The sequence below is a fragment of the Eumetopias jubatus genome, unplaced genomic scaffold, assembly GCF_037043125.1.
Source record: "Eumetopias jubatus isolate StellerSeaLion01/CBP00866 unplaced genomic scaffold, mEumJub1_p1.0 scaffold_11, whole genome shotgun sequence".
In the NCBI taxonomy this organism is placed as follows: Eukaryota; Metazoa; Chordata; class Mammalia; order Carnivora; family Otariidae; genus Eumetopias; species Eumetopias jubatus.
The window spans coordinates 111,569,105-111,594,111 of record NW_028274817.1 but is presented as its reverse complement, the minus strand read 5'-3'; the positions used below and the strand labels follow the sequence as shown (position 1 = coordinate 111,594,111).

At 42.4% G+C, this 25,007-nt stretch overlaps 1 protein-coding gene across 4 annotated transcripts in view; it reads right to left on the bottom strand.

The window, feature by feature from the left end:
- SH3KBP1 (SH3 domain containing kinase binding protein 1) overlaps nt 1–25,007 on the bottom strand; it is a 324,977-nt gene that overhangs the window by 111,727 nt on the left and 188,243 nt on the right. For all 4 annotated transcript variants that reach the window (XM_028122625.2, XM_028122626.2, XM_028122628.2 and 1 more), the window contains one exon: nt 20,081–20,286. In XM_028122625.2, coding sequence (XP_027978426.1) covers nt 20,081–20,286 — 206 coding nt within the window. The remainder of the gene's footprint in view (nt 1–20,080; nt 20,287–25,007) is intronic.

Genomic DNA, 25,007 nt, shown 5'->3' with positions numbered 1-25,007 from the left:
ATTTTGATACTCAGGAGCAAACACACCACCAGAGAAAATCACTCTGAGCCATCTTTTACAAAGCTTGGCATCCATTCAATAATGGATGAAGAAATCCTAAATCGTTAGGCCAAACAGATACTCCTCCCAAGGCAGTTAAGAGAAACATGGGCCAAATGAGACCATAAACTCATGTGGTACAGATTTCTAAAGCCAGTAGTAGAAATTACTGACAGACACTTAGATGTAAAAAGCTGGATTCCCACAGTCTACTACCTGGAAGCAGCCAGGGCTCCTGCCAAAGGCTGTTCTTAAAAGGCTTCTTTCAATATCAGCCAGGATGGGACAACCGGAATTCTGTTCAGACCCTATAGGTAGTACATCAGATTCAACAGACCTTTGCGGAATGCCTACCGCTACACAGCCCACAAACCCAAACGTTCTTTTTCTTTTTATGTTTTCAAGAAGATGCTGTGTTTTCAGCTATAAAGTGGGAGATTTAAACATCATGTTGACAGGAGTCAATGCAACCACCAAATTCCAGTTCTCCCAGATCCCCGAGGTTATCTAAAGCCTTACAACTAAACATTCCACAGCCTTCAAAAGAGATGTTTCACTAAGTCTGTAATGACATGGGAAATTTTATATAATGCTAAGTGGAAAAAATGCACAAGGATGTGTGTGTGAAAAAAATTATGTGTGTGGTATGATCTCAACCAGTTAAAAAAAAAAAAGCCTTTCAGCAAAAGGGCTGAAAGTAAATTAAAAAAAAGTCAACAGGGTTCGCCCCAGGGTGATTAAATTACAGTGCTTTTTACTTTCTTTTATATTTTTCTACTTTCCAGTTTTTCTACAAACAAGTTATTACTTTTATAATGAGAAAAAAATTAAAGTTTTAAGAAAATAACATATACTAACATTAACTAGAAAGGATGGCCTACCTCTCCACATCACCGATTTCTTTCCCTAAGGCCTGATTTGATATGCAACACCTCTTAACTAGAAATCACATGCAGCTTTTATTAGTGGGTCATTATATTTCCCTTTCCAAGTCATTAGTAAGGATGTTAAGAACATCAGACGTAAAATGAGTCAGGATGGTAATGCACAAGACACCACCCATATAGAGCATTGCCTTCCATTTATTACCACCCTTTACTTAGAGTTATTTATCAGCTCTTAACCTCAATGACTAAGTAGATGATATAAAATCATTTCCAATTAATGTCATTCCAAATAAAGTATCAAGGTATTGTATCGCGGTTTTTTTTGTATCGCGTTTTCAAAGGTAAAAAAAAATATATTTCTTGCTCTTCCAATTAAACCCATGAATTCCTATTCACATGTGTGACAGGAACTGAAAGAAACCAAAATGAGCTTACTTTGTAACTTTTTCATGTATGATCAAAGACAACACTTCTAGATTCCTCATTTCCCAGCTTTTGAAGAAGTACTGATTGAAAGGGTGGGATCCATTTGCGTGGGGTCCATGGCTTTATTGTTCTGTTTTCTAGTGGTTCTCCAGTTCTTCACAAGGAAAAACTATTTTTATTTATTTTATTTTAATTTTTTTTGAAAAACTTTTTAAACACAAACCAAAGTAATGATTACAGTTTCTCAAATAGGAGAAAAAAACAAATGTGATGAAAACCAGGCCCCCCCAAATTTTGAGGTTTCACTTTTTTCCCCTACTTTTAAAACTACTTACTTAAGTGTATCATAATCTTAAAATCACATAATTTCAGTTATTTTCCTTTCTCAGCTATTTGACAACCATCTCCACTTAATGTGAACATACTTTGATTTTGCTGCTTTTCAAAAATCACGCCTGCCTTTTTTTTTTTTAAGGGGAACTGAGTTTAGTGTGGATGGATTGAATCAATGCACTTTTAAGATGGAATGATTTCTGGTCTGCTGGAGAAAAAGTTCAATTCAGCCTTGTGCGGGGCTATCATGCATATTCATTCACTCAAAGTTACAAGTCTTTTCAGTAGCAAATCTCAGGTACAAAAGGAGTTCTCTTAAAGACTGGAAATTCCCTCTAGGGTGCACGATGAGTTTTAGGCAAATTAGATCCTCACCAAATGAACGAATGGTATCTTTCATTACTCATTTTGCATGTTCTCATTTTCCCGTACTAAAATATTTCCCCATTCTCCTCTCCTTTCTCTGTAACATACACAAAGACACCAAACCACACAAAATAGAGGGGAAGAAAACCCTCATTTGGAAAACAAAACAAAACATGAAATCACCTATTTTAATCATGGGCTTTCTTACATGGCACTTTTTATAGTTCTACGTTATTTTTTAAAAGGTATGTTTTGTTTGTTTTGCAGGGGGGCGGAGAGAACGTGCACAGTAAAATATCCCAATTGATGCATTTTCTGGTCTTGAGAAATTCCTTGTCCTTTTCTATTACAATGGAGAACGTTCGTTTCAGTGCTTTCCACTTCTGAATTCCTGAGAGCAGCAGCAGTTCCTCTCGGTGCCTTCCACAAAGACCCGCCATAGCCTCCACGCAGGGGAAAACAACACAGATTCACAGAAGATGATGACAAAAAGCAAGCATTGAACTTCTGGAGTTTTTAACCTATGCCCTAACTCCTGAGTTATTAAACTTAAATTTATTTCAGAGAGATGGGTTTCAGATGGTTATCTATCCAATCCTACCGGGACTTTTAGGAAAAGATTTCCACGTCCTCCTTGCCACACAACAAGGAAGACTTTATCAGGCCTCAGTATTGGCCACTTCCCCCTTATTCCTAACCTGATCACCATGCCTCAGGTTATGGAGGGTTCCCCCCTTTTTCAGCCATCGGGGGCCCAGAGAACAAGCAACCCTCAAACCCCACGTAATTCTTCGCTTCCTCCCAAACTCTGTTTAGCCTTCTCTCTTTGCAAAGATGACCATTGTTTGTCCACAGCACCTGATTTCTGGGTTCTTGACCATTTCCATTCACTGCCTTCACGGCCTCTCTAGATACCCTGGTCTCTTTCTAGTCACTGAATTTCATAACAAGACAATCAACCCACATTAGACTTTCCATTTCATATAGACTTTCTAGACTGAAGTCAGGGATGGGCTACATGCAAGCATACTGCTCCATGGCCCCATAAAACCATTTCTTAGTACTTGGAAACAGCGATCCCTCCCCTGACCTGGCTGTATCTCTTTCGGCCTCGCTAATTTTTTCAAGACCTCTTTTCATGTCTGATTTGGACGCTTTTCTGCTCTCCTGCCCAGTGACCTATGACTGAAGGCTCTAGTCGGAAAAACCTGGAGTTGCTTGAACTCTTGGGCAGTGCATACAAAAATAACACCAAAATGTCAGCGATCCTGTCCCTTACTGGAACGCACAGTAAGGTCGCCCATCCATTACGTCCTGCTCACCTCTATACTGCGAAGGGACAGTGTGACTTGCATCGCTTGGGCAGATTACTTACATGCGTGGGCACAGAGCTACCAGCTTTGTAATGTTTCAGCCTCTTGCCAGTCAAAAAACAACAATGTCTGTATTCCCATCACCAGAAAAAAACAGGATTGTAAATCATGAGCAAGCCAACTTTCTCTGTTTCTAATAATGCCTGAATGTGGAGGGGGTACTAGGGTTTGAAGCAAAAGAACTCTCTCTGAAATGAGACACACAGGACACATAATGTGGGCAGCTCTCTCAGGGCAGCAACCAGACAGGGCTAGCTAGCACCGTACCAGGGGGGCAAGTCGGGACTACTCCAGGATCAAATATCTCAAGACTTTACGTCATTACTTCTCTTATCCACTTTCTTAATAGTCTAGAAAAGGTACTCAAGAACTCCCAGAAAAACTGCTTCTGGTAGAGAGAGAAAATGAAAAACCCAACTAAGAAATCAAAATAAAAAGAACAGACTGAACAGATGCTACCAAAACAAATGGAGCAAAACATATTAAAATCGCTGGTGGGTGAAAACGCTTAGCAAGTGAAAGAAGAAAAAAGAAAATGAGGCAGTAAATTCATCTTTACCACTTCTAACTTCCTCATCTTAAATGAGCACAAAAGAAATACAGCTTCTAAATGACAGAGACCCCAAATATCTGCCTTTAGTTGTCCAAACGTTGCCTCCTCTATTCCTAAAAGTTCAAGTACAAGTTTAATGGAGGTGAGACTCCTGAGTCAGGGGCAATCCATGAAATGGCTTAACGATGGCCTTTTGATGAAGAAGCAGCTTTTAAGGCAATTCCCGCACACTCTTAATTTTTCAACTGTTCATTTTATAGCCCAGGTTGAGAGAGAGAGAGAAAGCTCTATCAGAGGTGTAAGTAGGGGTTACTGTGCTTCTGCTTCCATTTGCTTCAAGAGCATTTATGGGCACACATCTATTTGGGATCTGGCCTCCACCAGTAAAAGCCTGCGTTGAGAATAAGGCTGTCATCTCATCCTTTTTAAATGGCTTCTGATGCCACAGAAAAGTACAAAATAGGTTGCTGACTGAACAATCTCCATGATCTAAATTGTTTACATGTAAGAAAAGACACACCATCGTGCAAAGTAAGATGGGCAGTTTGTTTGAAAGTTGCCAGTTTGGGGACGCCTGGGTGGTTCAGTCGGTCAAGCGCCCAACTCTTGGTTTCGGCTCAGGTCATGATTTCAGAGCTGTGGGATGAGCCCTGCATCAGGCTCTACACTTGGCACGGAGTCTGCCTGAGATTCTTTCCCCCTCCCTCTCCCTCCCCCTCTGCTCCTCCCCCGACTCACAGGCACCCATGTGCGCGTGCTCGCGCTCTCAAATAAATAAATAAATAAATAAAATCTTAAAAAAAAATACAGTTGCCAGTTTTTATAGAGCACTCAACTTAATCCATCCCACTGAAATTCAGTTGTCTAGTCTAAGCTATCATTCTACAGGTAGTGAGAATATCAGTGAGAAAAAGACCAGTTAGGTACATATGCATGATCCTTTTAATGGCCACATAGAAATTTTTAAAACCTTGACTTGCAGGAATGAAAAGCATCTGCAAACTTCAAGATTATAAATATTATGAAATAGTTATTAATATAAGTAAAGAAGAAAAGAGAGCCACAACGAAATACTTGCAGATACTTCAGTTCACCCCACTGAAAAATACCAACTGAATCAAATGAATGATTCAGTGAATGTACAAAAGGAAGGACTTTCATTCCTATCCCCAAAGAATTCCAGAGCAGAAGGTGAGGAGAGAAAAAATCAGTCATAAAACCGGCTTTCCCTACTATGTAGGATAAATGAAGTACTATCATCTAGAATTAATGATAGCACAAAAAAGAAATTCATCTTTTCTCAGAAGAACTATTTTGAATCCACTCTCCATACACCCTCGGGGGGGTGAAGAGAAGCAGCAGTCCTGGTCACCATTAAACCCTGAAAGCAAGCAACCACCTGGGCTCCCTGCTCCTCTTTTCTTCAGGGACTGAGGAACAGGGGGCCAGGTCCTTCCCTCAAGCCATCTGCGATCTCCTGGGATTGTGTAACTGATCTGCTAGTTCATCGGGATTCTCAGAAGACATTTTCCTCAACTTATTATTTTAAGATGAGAAGAATGGTATCCTTTCCCCTTAGTGATAGGCAACATGAACACACATTAAACACCAATTCTAACAGCAATGAGCTACCACTTCACAGCCATTAGGATGGCTGTCATAAAGCAAACAGAGAATGACAAATGACAGCGAGGATGTGGAGAAATTGGAACCCCTGTGCACTCCTGGCGGGAACGCAAAATGGCGCAGCTGCTATGGAAAACAGTATGGCAGTTGCACAAAAATTAAAAATAGAATTACATATGATCCAGTAATTCTACCTCTGGGAATATACCAAAAGAATTGAGAGCAAGGACTCACATAGGTATCACAAGGCCAGTGCTCATTTTAGCATTAGTCACAGTAGCCAAAAGGTAGAAACACCCTAAATGTCTATCAGTGGAAGAATGGATAAACATACTGTGACGTAGCCATACAGTGGAATATTATTCAGCCTTAAAAAGGAAGGAAATTCCGACACCTGCTACAACATAGATGAACCTTGAAGACCTTACACTAGGTGAAATAAGCCAGACACAAAAGGATAAATATTTTATGACTCCATTTATAAGAGGTACCCAGGAGAGTTAAATTCATAGAGACAGAAAGTCAAGTGGTGACTGCTAGGAGGAGGGGAGAATGAGAAGTTAGTGTTTTAAGGGGGACAGAGTTTTATTGTGGGAAGATGAAAAAGTTCTGGGTTCTGGAGATGGATGGTGATGACGGTTGCACATTAACATGAACATATTTAATGCCACTGAATTGTACACTTAATAATGGATAAATGGTATTATGTATAATTTACTGCAATAAAAATATTCTACATTTCTTTTTTTTAAAGATTTTATTTATTTATTTGATGGAGAGAGAGAGAGAGAGAGAGAGAGCACAAGTGGGGGAGCGGCAGGCAGAGGGAGAGGGAGAAGCAGGCTCCCCACTGCGCAGAAAGCCCGGACGTGGGGCTCGATCCCAGGACCCCGGGATCATGACCTGAGCCAAAGGCAGACGCATAACCAACTAAGCCACCCAGGCACGCCCAAGACATCCTACATTTCTACAGGAGTACATCGAAAGCTTTTATGGGGATTTCCACTGGCAAGTAAAGCTGAGTACGTGAGACTGAGAAAGCCTTACTTTTTTCTGTTGGAATTTTTTTAACATGTACTTAGGCTATTTTCATTATAAACAAAACCAACCAGAATTAAGTCAGCCTTTAACCTGGAAATTCCTCTTTTAAAAATTCAGCCTGAAAAAATAATCAGGGCAGGTACAATGATGCATATACAAGAATGCTGTTCTTAATATTAAAAATGTGGAAGCAATCTAAATAGTTATTACAGGAGGATTGGTTCAATAAATGGTGGTACGCCTGTACAAGGGATGACCGTGCACTTGTCTGAAAGAAAGGGGGGCCCATAATATGTTAAGTTCTAAAAACAGGTAACATTTAATATGACTTCATGTGTATACTGCATGGACACTCCTGTTCTGATAAGAGTCTGGAAGGATACATACAAAACGGTTGTTCCTGGATAACAGGATTAAGGGCAATTTATTCATACTCTTTAACTCTGAGTTTTTATTATTATAATAATCATTGCAAAGAGCTCCTGTAATCAGAGAAGTAACAGGGCTATTTCCATTTTGAGAAACGAATAAGCAAAGTGTTCAGGTGGTGGGGGGTTCAATAAAGCAAATTAGTAGTTTAGAAGTCACAAAACCTTTAAGGGTCCCAGGGGCTACCCTGCCTGTGCCATCTCCAGGCTCTAGCCTGAGGGAGCCAGAGAGGCTCCTGTGGGAGCTCAGTGTCATAGCTGAGCCTTTTCCCGTAGGTCACATCTTACAATCAACGTGCTTTCACTCCTTTCTCAAAGAGTCACCAGCTGAATTTTGCATATAAATATCTAATTGTCATGTCTACTTTTCAGAACTCAGAACAATGATATCTGGCAATAATAATAATAATAATCAGCAGCAAATTTAAGATAGCTTTCAACAAGAAAATTCTCTCAATCCATTGCAGAGGAGTATATCTTTACATTAGCCAGCTGCTGTCAGCACTCACGTCCTTCTAGACAAGCATTAGACGCCATTAAAAAACTTTTCAAGAAGTTCCTACTCCTAAAGTGATGTGTTAAAACAATGTGTTTCCTTTTCTCATGCTATCTTCCTTTTCATGTAATTCTGAAGACATTACAAGTTAAAGCCAATAGAAAAAGACAGACATATTATATAGATATTATCCACTATCCCCTTAAAAAATTTTTTTAACAAGAGACAGCAATATGGAAGACATATGACGCACTGTAAGCCTTACTTATCCTGTGGTTTATTTAGGGAATTTTATTTTGTGTTTGGAAAATGACAGACTTCTGCTTTTAGGTAGACAGATATGAACAACCCACAGAGAGAAACAAGACCACCTATCACTAGCAAACTTTTGGAATGTCAAATAATTTAGTGTCTTATTTTACTGTATATATAAGCAAATGAATATAAATGCTCAGCCCTACACAATTAGTCAAACATCTTCACCTCTATAAAAACAACAACAACAACAACAACAACAACACTTCGCCAGCACCCAGAAGTCACTACTCACAGCTTCTCCACTCACCAGGAAAATTCCAAATGTCCATGCCTTCCAAGAGTGAAATGCCCCGTAGCTGGTTAACTCTGGGGGGACATGTTCTTCTCTCCTAAATTAACCTGAAGAGCAAGCTGGATTTGTTTACTGCACAAACATCTGCAATTGCTAAACATCTCGGTGGCATGGTGTAACAGTTACTGCTTGTGCAAACTGCCCATCTAAATGACTCTCTGCAGTATGAGCACATGAAAACCCAAGACACAGAGAAATTGAAAACATCTGTAAAAATCAATGGCCGAATTGACCAAAGGGGTGTGGGGGGGTGTTAAAACAGCTGAGTTCCAGTGCAACATTTGACTTGAGAAAAGATTCCTCCGTACTATAGGTTCTTCCTTAGCATATCCACGCCCCCCCCGCCCCGCCCTCTGAGGGGGATCCTGGCCTAAAGACACTTCTTGTAACCCACCAGGGCAAACCCATTACAATTCTTGTTAGAAAACAGCGCAGACAAGATTAAAGATTAAGGGGACTTGTTACATCTCTAAAAGCAAAGAAAGAAATACCTCTTCTCCCATCATGCAGTCAGCCTCCTTTCTTCAGTTTGAAAAGGTCCCAGAACTACACTGGAACCCTCCCACTTCCTTCCAACAGCCAAAGGCACAGAGCCTGAAGGACCCAGCCTAACCCTGAGTCATACTTGGGACCAAATGAGCAATAGGGAGAACAAAGCTTGCATTTGTTTACGGTTCAGGAAGCCAGAGCCGATTCATGGCTTGGGTGGCTTTGGGAGAAGTCCTCCTCCCTCGCCTGCATCGCTGCAGGAATGTAGCTGTCTCCCGGGGACCCACAGGTGTGACCATTCAGACAAGGAACACACTGAAGAAGTGTTTATTTGGCAGGACCCAGCGGCCACTTCTGTTTAAAAACATCAGAGAGAAAATAAAAAGCCCACTCTCTCTCAACAGATAATCTGATGGGGAGTGACACAGATCTAGAATATGGTTTGTATGTGAAACGTCCATGGTAAAAATACTTGTATTTTAAACACGTGAAATTAATGGTAATACACAAAAATTACTCATTTAAAAGAAAAAAGAAAAAAAACTGAAGAAGGAAAAAACAGAGATGGCTTTATAGAAACATTCACCCTAGGAAAACTCCAGCAAAACTGTTGCTAGCCATGTTGTTGGTAGTATCCTCACAGATTGGGATAAAATGTTTAAATAGCAATCTTGTTTTGGCCCCAAATGAGATACCATTTTAATCACCACTTCAATGGATTTAGAGTCCAGTGGTTAAGAGTTTAAAACTCTAGAGTCAGAGTGTCTGAGACCAAAATCCCAGCTGGACCACTTCTCAGTGGTGTGATTTTGAGCAACTCACTTGACCTCCATTCACCTCAGTTTCCTTATCTATAAAATGGGGATAAAAGCACCAATCTATAGGGTTGTCTGGAAGATTAAATAGGTAATATATAGCAAGTGCTTAATAAAGTAGCTGGTACAAAGTAGCACCCTATTAGCCACTATCACAAATTCAGGACTATATCACAGGGCAGGGTGCCAAGTCAACAGTACCCTCACCTTACCACAGTTCTCATGTACTCACACTCTGAGGACCCGTTTCACTTCCTAACTATGGGGAATTTTTAAATTTTTTAATTGTACTAATTTAAAAACCGTTTATTCAATATTTAGCAACTGCCTGTGGTGTAGGGGGTTTTGAATGAGATGCTACCTCAGTGCTCAAGAAATGTGCAATCTGCTTGGGTAAATAAGACATAGGTCTGTTTATATATCACGCAAGAAAACAAATGTGGGAGATGTCAGTAGGCTGCGAACGGCAAGGTGGTGCAGGCGGTAGGGAATTAACATTTGGAATTTAGGGGGCAGATAAGAAATCACCTTATCAAAACTTAACTAGGATGGAGAGAATAGACACATTGCCTGCAAAGAATTCCCATTAATTTATGATGATATTCCTCCCTCAAGGAGGGGTGCGGAACTCCCCACTCCTTAAGTGTGAGGTACACATTGTGACTTCTTTCTAAAGAGTTGAATCTAGGGGCACCTGGGTGGCTCAGCCAGTTAGGCGTCTGCCTTTGGCTCAGGTCATGATCCCAGGGTCCTGGGATCAAGCCCCGCATCGGGCTCCCTGCGGAAGGCAGACGCTTGACGACTGAGCCACCCAGGCACCCCTAAAAATAAAAGTTTATTAAAAAGCTAATTAGGAGGGCGCCTGGGTGGCTCAGTCGTCAAGCGTCTGCCTTCGGCTCAGGTCATGGTCCCAGGGTCCTGGGATCGAGTCCCACATCGGGCTCCCTGCTCAGCGGGGAGCCTGCTTCTCCTCTGCCTGCCGTTCCCCCTGCTTGTGCTTGCTCTCTGTCTCTCTCTCTGTCTCTCTCTCGCTCTCTGTGTCAAGTAAATAAAATCTTTAAAAAAAAAAAAGCTAATTAGGGAGATAAGCTGGAGGCATGTATATGCATACATAAATAAATGTACATGTGTGATGTAGAGACATACATAACATTCAGGAATATATCTACAGAAACGTGTTTAACAATGCCTTCCCAACTTCATTTATTTATTATCTCTATATCCCTAGCCTATCTCGTAACAAAGCGATCTGGACACCGAGTCCTAGCCTTTTGCTTCCCATAATACACAAAAGAGTTTTCTTTGAAAGGAAACTTGGCTCTTCTGTCAGTTCTGCTGCCAACCCAGGCTACAGCGGCCCAACTCAAAGAGTGTGCATGAGGTGGGCCCATCTGCCCCTTTCCAAGAGCTACTAGAAGTTCCTGGTGCCTGGCCAATTAGTCATCAACCACGGAGCCCCGGCGCTGGCAACTCTCCCAGCTACTTCCTCCTCATCTCCAGTTCACATTGCTCGGCACCTCCCCAGTTATCTCTAAAGTGCCAATCTGATCATGCCACTCCCCAGCGGAACTCCTCCACTGACCGGCCAGCTCACCCAGAAGTACAGCTCGTGTGAAGCGGCTGGCAGAGCCCTGGGGGAAGAGGGCCCACCTCCCCTCCATCCCCCTACCTCCTCCTCTACCACCACGACCACATCCCCTGTACTCCAGCCAAATACAGCCCTTCTGCATAACCATGCTCTCTCTTTGTCCGTGCACATGCTACCAGCACCACGAAAGCTCATTTATCTTTTAATACTTTGCTCCAGTCTGACTTTGCTTGATACCCCATCCCTTCCTTCTGGATCTCCAGGAGAGGTAAAAGCTCCTTCCCCTATTCTCTTTCATGCTTTGGACATACCTCTGCTAGTCCTTTTCCCCTGCAACATAATGACTTTTATACCTACCCACTTTTCTCCCACGCATACATAATGCAAAGCACTAAATGAGAGGCCTACATGTGACAGCTCATTCAAGGCGCGATGCAGGGGAGGAGGTGTTAACTCCATTCCAGTTAACTACACCAGATCCACCTCATCCCAAACAAATATCCTGCCAGGTAAAAAATATGCATGTATCATGCTAATACAGAATCCAGACATGCCACCTAGCTGACTCCTTTACAAATGGACTGCCACTCCTGAGCTCATTTATCTAGAAATTTCCAGAGCTGCCGCTGCAGATCCATAAAAGGCGTTCAATAAAGCTTCAGTAAGTGAATGAATGAGCCAATTAATAAACAAATGAGAGAGTGACTCTGTAGCCAGACCACAAGCAGACCCCAAACATAATGGGTCTTCCTTCATAATTTCATTTGGATTAGGACAAAACATTATATTCGTGTATCCAGTCCACAAATATTTATTGAGGGCCCACTACAGTTTAACAAAGGTTTTCAAGGAGTTATAAACAGGAATATGATGGCAAGGTCCAAAATCATGACACTTACTTTCTAATGGCTAATATTTAAGACTTGGTGATGTCAAACAAACAGCTATCCAGACATAGCACAATTCAATTCTACTTCTCTGAGTTTGAAATTTTCCTTAAGAAAAAGTTAAAGATAGGGTGCCTGGGTGGCTCAGTTTGTTGAGTGACTGCCTTTGGCTCAGGTCACAGTCCTGGAGCCCCTGGATCGAGCCCTCCCCATCGGGCTCCCTGCTCAGTGGGGAGTCTGCTTCTCCCTCTGACCCACTCCCCTCTCATGCTCTCACTCTCTCTCAAATAAATAAATAAAATCTTTTTTAAAAAATTAAAAAAAAAAAGAAAAAGTTAAAGAAATGATCCTGGAAACTGCTCTGCTATTTACAGGCACTCCTTCTGTTCTAATAACCAGAAGGGCAGCAATAATAACTATGAACATTAATCAAGTGATGATTATATGCCAGGCACTTTTCTACCCATTTTTTGTGTTACTCACTCCTCGTGACAACCATATGGAGCATGTCCTACTGGTATTCTAATTTTACAGATGAGGAATCTAAAGCACTGAGTGCTTAAGTAGTCTGTCCCAGGAAGAGTCAGAGGTGGGATGTGAACGCAGGCAATCTGGCCTACATGCTTAATAACCACTACACTCCTAAAAACATAAATTTAAGGCCTTACAGGAATGCGATCCTTGGTGATATTCTGGCTGCAATTAAACATTTCTTAGAAAATACTACAATACTGAGTGTTTTTGAAAGTATATGTCAAGCACATATAGAACAGTAAACAATATCTAACAAGTCAAAGAGTAATCCTGTAATACTGTGTCCGGTTCCCTTTTCCTACCAACACCCCTGTCCTTACTTCTCCTAGTTAAGGAAACTTAACAGAGACACTTTGGGGAAAGATAACACAGAAAACGAAGTCTGAAAATCCCAGACCATTCACCCAGGCAACCAGTGGGCATCTTAATACCAACTGCTCATTAAAAACCACGGATTTTCCAGCCGCTCAAGAGATGTCACATAATCTTATCTTTCAACCAAAATGAGGGCCATCCAATATTATAGGTCTCAGGTAATCACAACAAGGTTTTGACCGAGTTGTGTTTCATTAGTCAAAGAAGATATGTTAGCTCCTGAAGATCTCGAGAGCTTATTTCTAGTCTTCAAAGATTAGAGACATAAATCTCTCATTTTTAAGGAATGAAGATCATCACTTTAGATGTTTACATGTTTTAACTGTACTTAAGTGTACAGTTTGATGAATTTTTACTAAATGGATAAAAAGACTGCCTATGTACGAAAATAGTAAAATTTCTCTTACTGCAATTTGGCTGATTAAAAAAATGATTAGTAGCTCATTTATATACAATTTTAATTATCACTCTCTGTTACAAGTGAAAGCTACAATGTTGATATTATAAAGGCATTAATTTGGGTGACAAATGAGATCCAAGATGATTAGAGCTGAAGAGACTGTCACAAACACAATGTCAGGTTGTGGGATGTGGGAGCAAATGAAGAAAGAACACAGGATCATTGCAAGAAAGAGACATCAGAAGTCACAAATGGCAATCAGCTAAGGCAGAAAGACCATGGGAAAGGAGCTTCTTGGAGAATTTCTTTGTAGGGAATCCTGTAAACAACCAACGTAAAGAGCCTGGGCATGGAATGAGCTGGCATCAAAAAGCCAAGATTATTCTACATAAAGGCATGTCAGGTTAGTCAAAAAGCCAAGATTATTCTACATAAAGGCATGTCAGGTTAGGTCCTGGGGACTCCCCTGAGTATCTGTAATTTACCCACCCATGTGTAATACTTGCCATTCCCTTCCCTAAGTGTTTCACCAGAGTGATCATCTGAGTGACTCATGAAAAGGGAAGGAGTTTACAAAAAGACTGGGGCCAGGCTGGGGTCACAGGGAAGCAGCCTGATGAGGAAATTCCCTCTTGGGTCCACAGGTGGAGGATAAAAGGTACCAGCCATATTCATGAGAATAAGGTCCTGTCTGGGTTGCCTTCTGCTTATAGTCTTCCAACCCAAACTCTAGGCTGATGACTCTCAAACCTACATCTACAGTTCTCTCTCAATCACCAGACTTATTTATCCAACAGCCCGCTGGATGCCTCCACTTGATGGGCCCACAAGTACCTAAGAAATCCAGCTAGTCTGAGACAACCCATGACCTCTCTCTTCCCCAAATATCTTTCTTCTCCCATGGTCTCTAACCAGGGAATGATACTACCACCCAGCTGCTTAAGCCGGGTGCCCAAGGCATCATCTTCAAGTCCTCCCTCTCCTTTGTCCTCCACATACTATCAAATTTCTTCATTCTACCTTCAAAATATTTTCCCAAACCATCCATGACAACACCTCAAAACTGTCAGAGAGAAAAACTATTTCTCTTCTCTTGATGTTTCTTGCCATGTAAAAGGGAGCCCAAATGGACACTTTCTGGATGCAAATGGACACTCCTGGAACTCTCTGCCCCCTTGCTCACTTTCTCCTGGGAGAATGAAATGACTTCTCCGATAGGTGAATTTCAAAAAAATAAACTAGGCATGTTCAAGCTCAACTCTTCTGTTTCCTCCTCTTGGAAATTAGCCCCTGCTCTTCCCCAAGGGGCAGGCCCTTCTATCTCACATGGGTCTGCTTTAGTATAACATTGCTGAGACTGGGTGGGTGAGTCTGTCTAATTCTGGGGACCAGCTGGCAGGCCAATTTGGCTCTCATACTCATCTATATCCTTCAACTTTGCCTTCATCAATAACAGCAATGCTATATAACATAGGTAGAGAAAGGAGCACGAATCTTAAGTGTACAGCTTTGAGGAATTTTCACACAATGAAATAAGAACTACATAAATAGAGAAATATACCATGTTCCTGGATTGGAAAGTGATCAATTCTTCCCAAACTTATCTATAGCGTCAATGCGATCCCAATCAAAATCCCAAAGGTTTTTTTGTTTGTTTGTTTTGGTGCGGGGGGGGTGACAAGCTGCTTCTAAAATTTATATGAAAATACAAGGGGTCAAGAATAGCCCAGGAAATCTCGAAGAAGAGAAACAAAGATTGAGGACTTAAATTGCCAGATACCAAGACTGACCATAAAGCTACAGTAATTGAGGTAGTATAGAATAAGTTCAAGGACAAATATAGACCAATAGAACAGAGAGTCCAGAAACAGACTAACACATACATAGCCACTTAAATTATGACAAAGGTGATAATGGCTGTGCACTGCTTTCAATAAGCAGTGCTGGGTGAAATGGATATCCATACTGAAAAAAGGAACAAAAAAATTATTTTGATTCCCCATCTACTGACTCATCTTATTCATTAACTGGTTTAGAACCTAGATTGCAGGGGCAGTGGGAGAGCCAACATAAGTTTCTGTTCCCCTCTCTCCTCAATTTTAGCCACCCTGTCTTCTGTAATCCACTCCTCCCACTGTAAATTGGAATACTTTCTCTAAACCACCTACCTGATCATATCACTCCCTTGTTGACAACAGCTCCCCACTGATAGCTCCTCACTGCCTTTAAGATCAAGTCCAAACTCTTTAACAAGTCACCAGGCCCTTCCTGATCTAGGCCCTGCTCCTTCTCTATTCTCATCTTTCCACTTCCTGCTGAAGCCTCTGACACATGCTCTGTGCTATTTCAATTTCCCTTCAAGGCATTAATACATGCTGCTCTTCTCACCTTGATAACTTTGTGCTTCTTGGCTTAATGAATGTCTACTGGACACCACGGTTCTCAGCCTAAACATCACTTCCGGTTGGCCTAAAAACATTACTTCCTACAGGAAGTCTAGACATTACTTCCTGTAGGAAGGAGGTACACACACTAGTTCATTCTCCCGCCTCCCTCACAACTCATCACTTCCTACCATGCCCAAGGGCTCCTACAGCTCAGCACTGTGTTCTCAACCTGAACTCAACTTGTGGCATTCCCCACACTGTATTATTATTGCTTGTTTACTTTTCTGCAGCTCCCCGAGGGCAGTGACCCGGTCTCATTCACCACTGTGTCCCCAGGGCTGAACATATAGTGAGTACTCAATAAATATTAGTTGAAATGAGTTACATTTATAATTTCAAAGTATTTTCTGTTATATAACTTTTTTTAAGTCTTGTGGGATAGGACAGGTATACAGAGTATTCCCATTTTACATATGGCCCCATTGAGGTTAGTGATTTCGTCAGGGTCAGTGAGCTAGGACAATGGTACCATGCCCTTCTAATCTTATGATATTTAACTTGGTTCATCTTTAGACATACTATATTTTCCATTATTTTAATATAACACATACTTATTTCTGGGCTTAGTTTAAATGTTATATTTTTTTCCCAAGGTTCTTCTTTTTCTTCTTTAACCTTTTATCAAGGGAAATTTACAATAAATATAAAAATAGAGTACAGGGTGCTGATCCCATATGTATGCACCATCCAGTTTCAACAATTATCAACTCATGACCAATCTTGTTTCCTTTGTGCCCTACCCACTCTTCCATCTTCCAAATTACTGGAAGCAAAATCCCAGACACGAAATAATTTCATCTGTAAATATTTCAGTTAAATGGTGCATTAAACAAATCATTCACAGTGATAAAAGAACTCATAAACAGGGTCCTTCCCTATAACTCAATAAATTGAGAAGCAAGACTACTCACTATTTCCCTAGTGTTGGGGGCGGGTAGTGTTATGTAGTATCTCTCCTGGTATAATTATCAGCACTTAGTCACTCTGGTTAGGCTGATATAGATTAGAGCATAGGGAAAACAAGCACAGAATTTTCTAGTGACTGATCCACAAAAGTGGATCTCAAAACTTACCAACTTGAATGGAAAACAGAATATGCTTGCAGTTGTTAAAAATTACCAGATTCCTTTTTTTTTTTTCATCCAAGTTATCAAACCAGCCATCTCAGAAGGCCAACTGCCCCAGCCTATGCGGAAGATCTGCCTGGGTCTCACCTAACAAATGCTGTCACATGAGATCCAGTTTGTGCTTCCGCAAAATCCAAACAGTGTGCTCAATTCTCAAAGGAAACTTCCTTCTGCAAACATAAATCCTGGACACAAAACCATCTCAAAAGTGACGAGAACCAGGTTGTGCATTAGTAAAACATTATCGCACTCCTCAGCTCTCATGCCTGGTTGCGCAATAATAAAATGGATCCATAAATCTATGCAACTATCCATAGTGCCAAGAACAGGGAGTGGAGATAGTTCTGAGTCCTCCTTAGATGCTGTAAAAAAAATTGTCCACAGCCAGTAAAGCAAGCAGGGAAGTTTACATTTTCCCCAGAGGCTTCACAATGAGGAACGGGTTAAGACTGCTGCCAATACATGGTTTCCTTCTGCAACAAATCATGAATCAAGATGCATGCACGTGTGCGCGTGCACACACACACACACACACACACACACACACACACATTACTCTGATGATGTTAACGTGTCATGTCACTAAGACCAATACAATAAATCTCTGCTTCACAAAAACGCAACAAACCATACAGCCACTCTATTTTCAACTATATAACTGTTATATTATCCCACCCAGTCCCCTCATTTCATAGAGGTCTGTAATCTCGAGAGTGCTATGTTAACACAGTTTTAATATTATTCATACATCTAATACTTACTGAGCACCTAACTTACTATGTGCTGCACAGTGTTCCAAGCACATGGCATATATCAGTGAATAAAATAAATAATAAACACGATAAAAAATAAATATTACATTAGAAAAGGTTGCAGGCTATGGAAAACAAAAAAATGCAGCACAAGCGAGCAGGCTAGGCCAAGGGAGCAGGTTTTAGAATGAGTGCGCCAGGGCAGGGCTTGCTCAAAAGGTGAAGTCTGAGCAAAGTATGGGGGAGGGGGGAGAGGGAGGCAGCCAAGTGGGCAGGTGGAAGCAGGGTGTCCAGCCAGAAGAAAGCACTGTGATAAAGGGCTCCAAGTGGGAGAGTGCTTGGCGTGTTTAGGGAAAAGTAAGGGGGCAGGACAGAGTAAGCAAGGGGAGAAGGAGAGGGAGGAAGTCCGCGTGGTAATGGAGTTGAGTCACTTCAGCCTGTGGGCCTGGCGCAGGCCTTTCACTCTGGTTCTCGGGGGAGCCTCTGCAGGGACACAAGCAGAGGAGTGGCATGATCCGACTTGGGCTTTCAAAGGATCACCCTGGCTTCACTGCTGAGACAAGACTGTAGGGGGAAGGGGAGAAGCAGAAAGCCCTATTAGGAGGCCACTGAGTGATGGCGAGAGAGTAGGAGAACCATGAAGGGGATGAGCGGTGGTGGGTGCCAGGCGTTCACGGAGGCAGAGCTGATGGAGTCACCTGATGGGTCGGACATGGACTGTGAGAGAAGAAGTCAGGGACAACCCTGAGGCTTTAGTCCTGATGTGTAGGAGGGGGAGTGGCACTGCCTTCCCTGAGATGTGGAAGGCTGTGGGCAGAGTGGTTCGAGGGGGATGACGATGAGTTCAGGGTTGGGCGAGCTAGTAAGAATTTAAGATCTTCCAGTGGAGATGCGCAAGTTGGCAGCGGGGCATGCGGCCCCGGGGTTCAGAGAAGTGTGCTGAGATACCAACTCAAGAGTATTAGACGTGACGCTGCTACTGTTGCTTGAAACGAATCTTCATAGCAATAATAGAAGTCACACACACTCTCACACTCACACACACACACACACACACACACACTGTCCTTCTAGGCGGAGAAGAATAAAACCAAGAATCACAAAGCAAACAAAAGGAGTTAACTGTTTGCTGACTGAGTCAATGGTCGTGTTCATTTCAACCAGTTGAGTAAAATGAAGAAAAACGACATCCATTGTTTCTTCCCAAGATGGGGACTTGCTCTTTCGTAAATATTTATAGGAATCTGAAAGTGATCTTGTGAAGGAGAAATGAGTTCGCAAGCTGGGATACCAACTAGATAGCTTTCAGATCTTGAGAAATATCATATAATGCTTACTGGAAGAAACAAAGCTGGCTCAGATAAGCTGCAGCGAAAGAAGAATGTAAACGGAACAGTCTTTCATGTCTAAGTCTCTGCCCTTTCTGCCTTTTTCATCTCTAAGAGTATTAAGTGTCCCAAAGTTTCCCTTCCAGATTCTAATGCATGATGACACCAGGCAAGGTTGCTGGGGGCTGGGGGCAAGAGGTGGCTGGAAGTTCTACAGCTGTGGAAGGTGATGCAACTTTTAAAAATTCATCTCACCTGAAAAATGAAAAACATTTAAAAGCCACGGATAAACCTGCGTTAGAGATGCTGCCAATGCCCCATCCCCCGAGCCTACTGGCACAAACATCAAAGCAAAAGTTTCAGCACTAAATCGAATTAACAAACATTCCTTAAGCACAGCACGAGTGTAGCTTATTACAATCTGGAAAATTCCACAGTATTTATCAAATCCTAAGCAAAGCTCTGGTGCTCAGAAGTGTACCACAGTAGACGTCACCGACAGCCACAAGCTCCATGGCTCTGGGTGTGTTGCTGTGGCAACCGCGTACTCAGCAGCAACACGCTGTCTGCCTCTCCGCAACCCAGAACCAGAGAGGTAGAAGAAAACAGCCAGCTTCCTGATGGTAACAACGCAGGGAGTCACAGCAGGGCCCATCTCCATCATACACACATGCGGGAGACTTCCTTTCGGCCGTCTGAAATCATTCCCACCTAACTCCTACAGAAAAAACCGCACAACCCCTTTGGTCTACTGCAGAACCAGTCAACACATCCAGGCACGAAGCACTAGAGAAATGGACAAGGAGAAGTGATAGATCAGTCTGTGCTCACGAATGTCATAGTCATGTGTTTAGCTGGGTCCAGGCATGAGGGGCTTTTCGGGGGAGGGTGGTGGTGGAGGGGAATGGAAAAGTGCAGGTCCATTTGAAAAGTCATACTGAGACGCATTCCACAGAGACGTCAGTAAGAAGAGAAGATGCAAACTAGAGCATGAGCCCGTCCAGAAACACAAAGGGAGAGCCTCAAAGGGGACAGAGCAAACAGCTAGCATGTGAGGACGCCGACACCCCAGAAGAGGCATAAGAAGTCTCAGATGCCCTATGATGGACTTTTGGGTACTCCACACTGTGGTGAAATAAAACAGAAACTGTCGAACATACCTTCTCCACTGGTAGAAAGTCATTCTCTACTTCAATCGACCTTGGTCTTAGTTTTATTGGTTTGTCTTTGAATATATCTCCAAAGCCCACTCCCTTAACTTTCTTCGGCTGGATTGCTGCAGTTGCGACTGTCCCGTTGGCACCTTCGGATTTGGTACTGCTCGAGTCACCCCCATCACTCTCGGAGCCTGTGGTTTCCCTTAAACCTGTCAAGAGTGGGGATGGGGAGAGAAAGAGCTCAGAAATCAGCCATAGCTGTGAAGCGCCTCACAGCCAGCCAGGAACCACCTCTAAAAGTGTTACCGGGCATAGGACAACCTGCCCTGGGGCTTTCCATTTAGTGTGTTGAATATGTTGCATTTGGGTGGCTCTGAGTTTTGTTCGATCTCCCCACCCACAGCCTTTAATTTTAAGAAGTGAGTCAAAATTCTTCAAAAAAAAAAATCTAATTTCAAAGCAGATCTCTGTAAGTGTGACATTTCACCACTCTTCAGCCGGAGCCTGATTCTGATACAAACTTGTTTTGCCACAGTCTGCATGATAACAACCCTTCCCACCCTGTCCTCACCTCCCCACCCGGCCAGTATCACATACTGTACCTCCAATCTCTATGACTCATGGCAATTAGCAATTAGCAATGAAAGTAACATTTCCTAAAGGGAAACTGTAAAGCTAAAAGCCATTTAAACAAATTAGCAATTAAAGAAACCACATAAAATTATGACTGCCAAAGAATTAAATCTCTTTGGATGGCTTCACAAGGAATAAATGCACGCAGACATGTTTCTCTAGGAAAGCATTAAACCAAACTTGACATTGAGATGCTTTCCCTGGCAAGATGATTGTGCTTGTTAAAGAGGGAAAGGAAGCTGCCCTCCCGGAGGCCAGACTCCCCCGAGCCTACCGCTCTTCTTCCCCTCCTTCAATGCCATCATTTCTCCAAAGCCGAATCCCTTTCCAAAGAGCACTGGGGACATGACACCCTTCCTTTGACTTCCTGTGGCATGTGTTGGAAGTCATCAGATAGTTATCAGCAAGACAGCGTGAACACTTACCTCCCAGATTCTTTTTTCCCCAAGCTCTGCCCACAATCATGTTCCTAAAAGGAAGAGCCTATTTGTTTCTAGTTAATTTCTGGGTGTACACTCTTACTTTGAAAGTCAGTGCATCAGTCATGCCATCGAAGGGCAGGATTCAAAGGATATTTTATGGAATACTAGTTTGCCATTCAATCTGTCTCTAAAGCCTCTAGGTGTGTAGACTAGCTCCTGAACATTTACTGTATATCCCCTGATGACAACAATGCCCTCGATGAAAGTACATCATCAAATTTGATTCTGAATTAGGCAATCGTGCGCTATCCCTCTATAGGGAAGGTGGGCTCCTAGTACATATGAACAATACACCAAATAATTGCTCACATAAAATGTTATAAAATGTCGAAGTCATTCAAATAAAGAAGTCTCAGGGCAGGAAGGAACTGTTAAATGAAAACAGATAAAATATCGAAAGGTCATTATAAATTGCCAACAAGTTTCAAAATCAAATCCTTAAAATTAAAACAATGGCTGTGTTTGTTGCTGCTGCTGTTTTCAATAAAATGGCATTTATAGGCCACAAAGGAAGGGGGGAGGAGGAAGATCCCTGTTGTACATTTTAATTAAGTAAAGCACAGCATTTGTGAGCAAGAACGGAGGACAGAGCCATGAGGAGCAGCCTGCAGCCGTGGGGTCGGCTGCAATTTATAGGACTGGATTTGAGTGTGCAAACATGAAGAACCCCCCTGGATTAGCTATCCATTCGTGTGTTTATTTGTTCATTGTTTTTAGAAATATCCCTGCTGGAGATATAATTTTGGAGTCTAAATATTGTGTCATTTCCCCTTTAACATGTTCTCATTTTGCCGTATGGATCCTTTCTATGTGATAAATGGCTTATATATTCTTTTCTGGGTTGGAAAGACCCATTTGAGGGTGGAATAAAGAAAGAGTTGGTGGAAAGAAACCCTCACCATCCTGCCCTCCCCATCACCACCACCAGCAGCCACAGAAGGCAGCAGGCAAGTGGATTAGGGCAAGGCTGTTTTAATTCTTCAAAGAGAGGAATTTGAAGGAGTCTTCTATCATTCCTCATTAATTAGAACCATGATGTCTTCAACCACTGCCATTCTGATTTCACTGAGCTTCTGGTTTCGGGGATTTGATGCCTTCCGGGCTCATCTTAATGACTTTCTATTAATCACTGTGAGAAATGCTCTTCACATTACATGGGGAGAGGGGGCAGTCTTTCAGCCACATAAGCACGGACTGGGAAGGGAAACCCATGGCAGATTTTTCTTCCAGACATTCTGGCAGCCTGCTTCTATCACTTTTCAGTATGCAAATCATAGAGCTGAATATCTGGGTTGGTGAAATAACTCAGAATCTAGTTCCTTCCCTTTGGAGGGAAAGAAAGGTGACATTTCATGTTGGTTGGGTGCTGCAGCTTTTAGCTACTGGTGCCCATCATACATGCTTTCCTATAAACTGTCCCCGTGTCAGTGACCCCCACGGGCAGTACAGCGCAGAGCGTCGTCTGCGGGCTGGGGCCAGGTCATGAAGGGGTTGTGACCGGTACACTGCGCTCTGAGCGCAGGAAGTGTGCTTGTTTGGAAACGCTCAGAGCGGTGGGCACTGCTATGACTTCAGACGTGTGGCCAGGGGACTCGTCTAGGTGACCAGGGAGTAGACCAGTCCTGGTCTGTCAAACACCCATGGTGAGGTGCAGGCAGCACACGGCATGCGTAGTAAAGTCCTGTACAGCAAGACCAGCTCTCCGTCTGTGGGGGGACGGAAATAAGAACGAACTGCACCCCAGATGGTGTGAGAAGCTGGGTTCTGGCTTTCACATCTGCACCTTCTCTTTCACCACTTCTGCGTACGTAGGATGGATGCATATGTGTACCTGCACACCAGGGTGGAGGCTTTGCCTTCAAGGTAAAAGAAGAAAAAAGCCTCAAGTTTTCTCTGTTATACGGCGGGCCAAATGACATTATAAATTATGCTTTTGTGTAATTGACCGTAATATTCCAGCATGGATCAATTCAGATCTGTGAGCCATTTCTGTTGATTTTAAATTTAAAACTCACGTGTATACTGCCATTCAGCAGCAGGAACCGTTCTAAGGGCTTCATGAAATTCATTCATTAATCTCATTCATGTCCTTCCCCCTCAACTTTTGGCAGCTTTATCTCATAACACAAAAGGCTATATGTTGGTCCTGCCAAAAGAAGTCTGTCGTGCGGTGACTGGCAGAATGAGCAGAGCAGAACACCATTTCTGGCATAGGCTTTCATGCCGCATTCTTATTTCTTTGAACACACAATGAAGAAATGGTTTATTGGTTTCTAATGAGCCTCTCAGGAAAAGCAGTAACCAAGAGAGGTTGACATCTCCATGGGAAGCCATCTTACACCACCCCAGAGGCCCAGAGATACTGGTACAAATATGTATGCCATGACAAATGCTACCAGTCCCTTCTCTGCACGCATGGTTCATGCACGCATGTCACACACATGGCAGAGGCACAAAGCAAACAAGAAAGCGCCAGGGCTGATGATGAGAATGCTCCTGTAGCACACACCAAGGAAACAGCACTTATTCGGGCAAATAAGTCCATGTCCTTGCATCAGAAATTCACACAGACACTTGGCAGAAGCATGAGCAGCTCAGGAAAGTGCGGCCGTGTCAAAACCACAAGTACCCGGATGTTAACTTTACAATTGCCTCCTGCTGTTAAGGTCACTCACTGTAATAGCGTCTGTGGCCCTCCGTCTTTCCCGGTGCAGCTCGGTACAGAATTGTCCCTTCAAAGGTAGTCTTTCCTGACAGTGAATGAGAGAAGAGAAGGGGAGAGAAAAACAAGAGGGGGGAAGGGGGAGCAAATGATGGCAAAAGAAGGAAGAGGGAGAGTCTTTAACTGAACTTGCCTTCAATGAATCCGCTGTAAGAGTTTTACTGGCAAATTAATTAGAGACCATTAGGCAGAATTTAAGAATGTTATAGAATGAGCCCAAAGTCCCCACGCAACCATGATGGCAATGAGCACCCAGAAGAGGGCCTTGCTTCTGCAAATGACTGGCATGTAGATTACGCCCAATTTAAACCTGGAAGCCATTTCTGCATTTCAACTCAAGAAAAGGAAAACCTCAATTAACCAGAAGAAATCCAATTAATTGGATTCCTTAATGAACTCAATTATACAGGGCAAACTCCTCTTTGGAGAGTATGACCCATGCATAATATAGATTTAGGCCCATTATCTTTTCTCTTCTACCCCTAGGGCCCTGTATAATACAAAATGATATCCATGACCCCAAGATTCTCAACAAGGCACAGAATTCTCTTTAAAGATTTTGCCCTTCGTACCTTTCAGCAAGAAAAGGCACTAATATCCTGGTGGGGGGGAGCTCACCAATGAGGATTGAAACCAAGTGGCATCCGTGTAGATGTAAGGGGTTTTCTGCTTAGCACTGCAGATAGCAGAAAACCCTATTTCTTGAAACACCTTAATTGAGCTTTTGCCATATCAGTCATGAGACTGTACTTAAGCATGAGGACATAGGACTCACCCACTGTCAAATTCAGATTATCTCTTTTTTGTTGTTACAAGTAGAGGTTATCAAGAGCATAGGACTGGACACATAGCTAAAGGCCAAATTTCTCTGGAATCATAAGTACAGAAAATATACACACATTGTCCTAGTTTGAGTACATACCACACACACACACACACACACACACACACACACACACACACACACTCCTTACAGAGAATACCATGGGCAGGTAAAATGGTTTGCTAAAGGCAAACTCAATTAATAAATGCATTACTCTACATTACCCAACAAACAGGTTCTCTTATGGCTTACAAGCTAAATATCAAACTA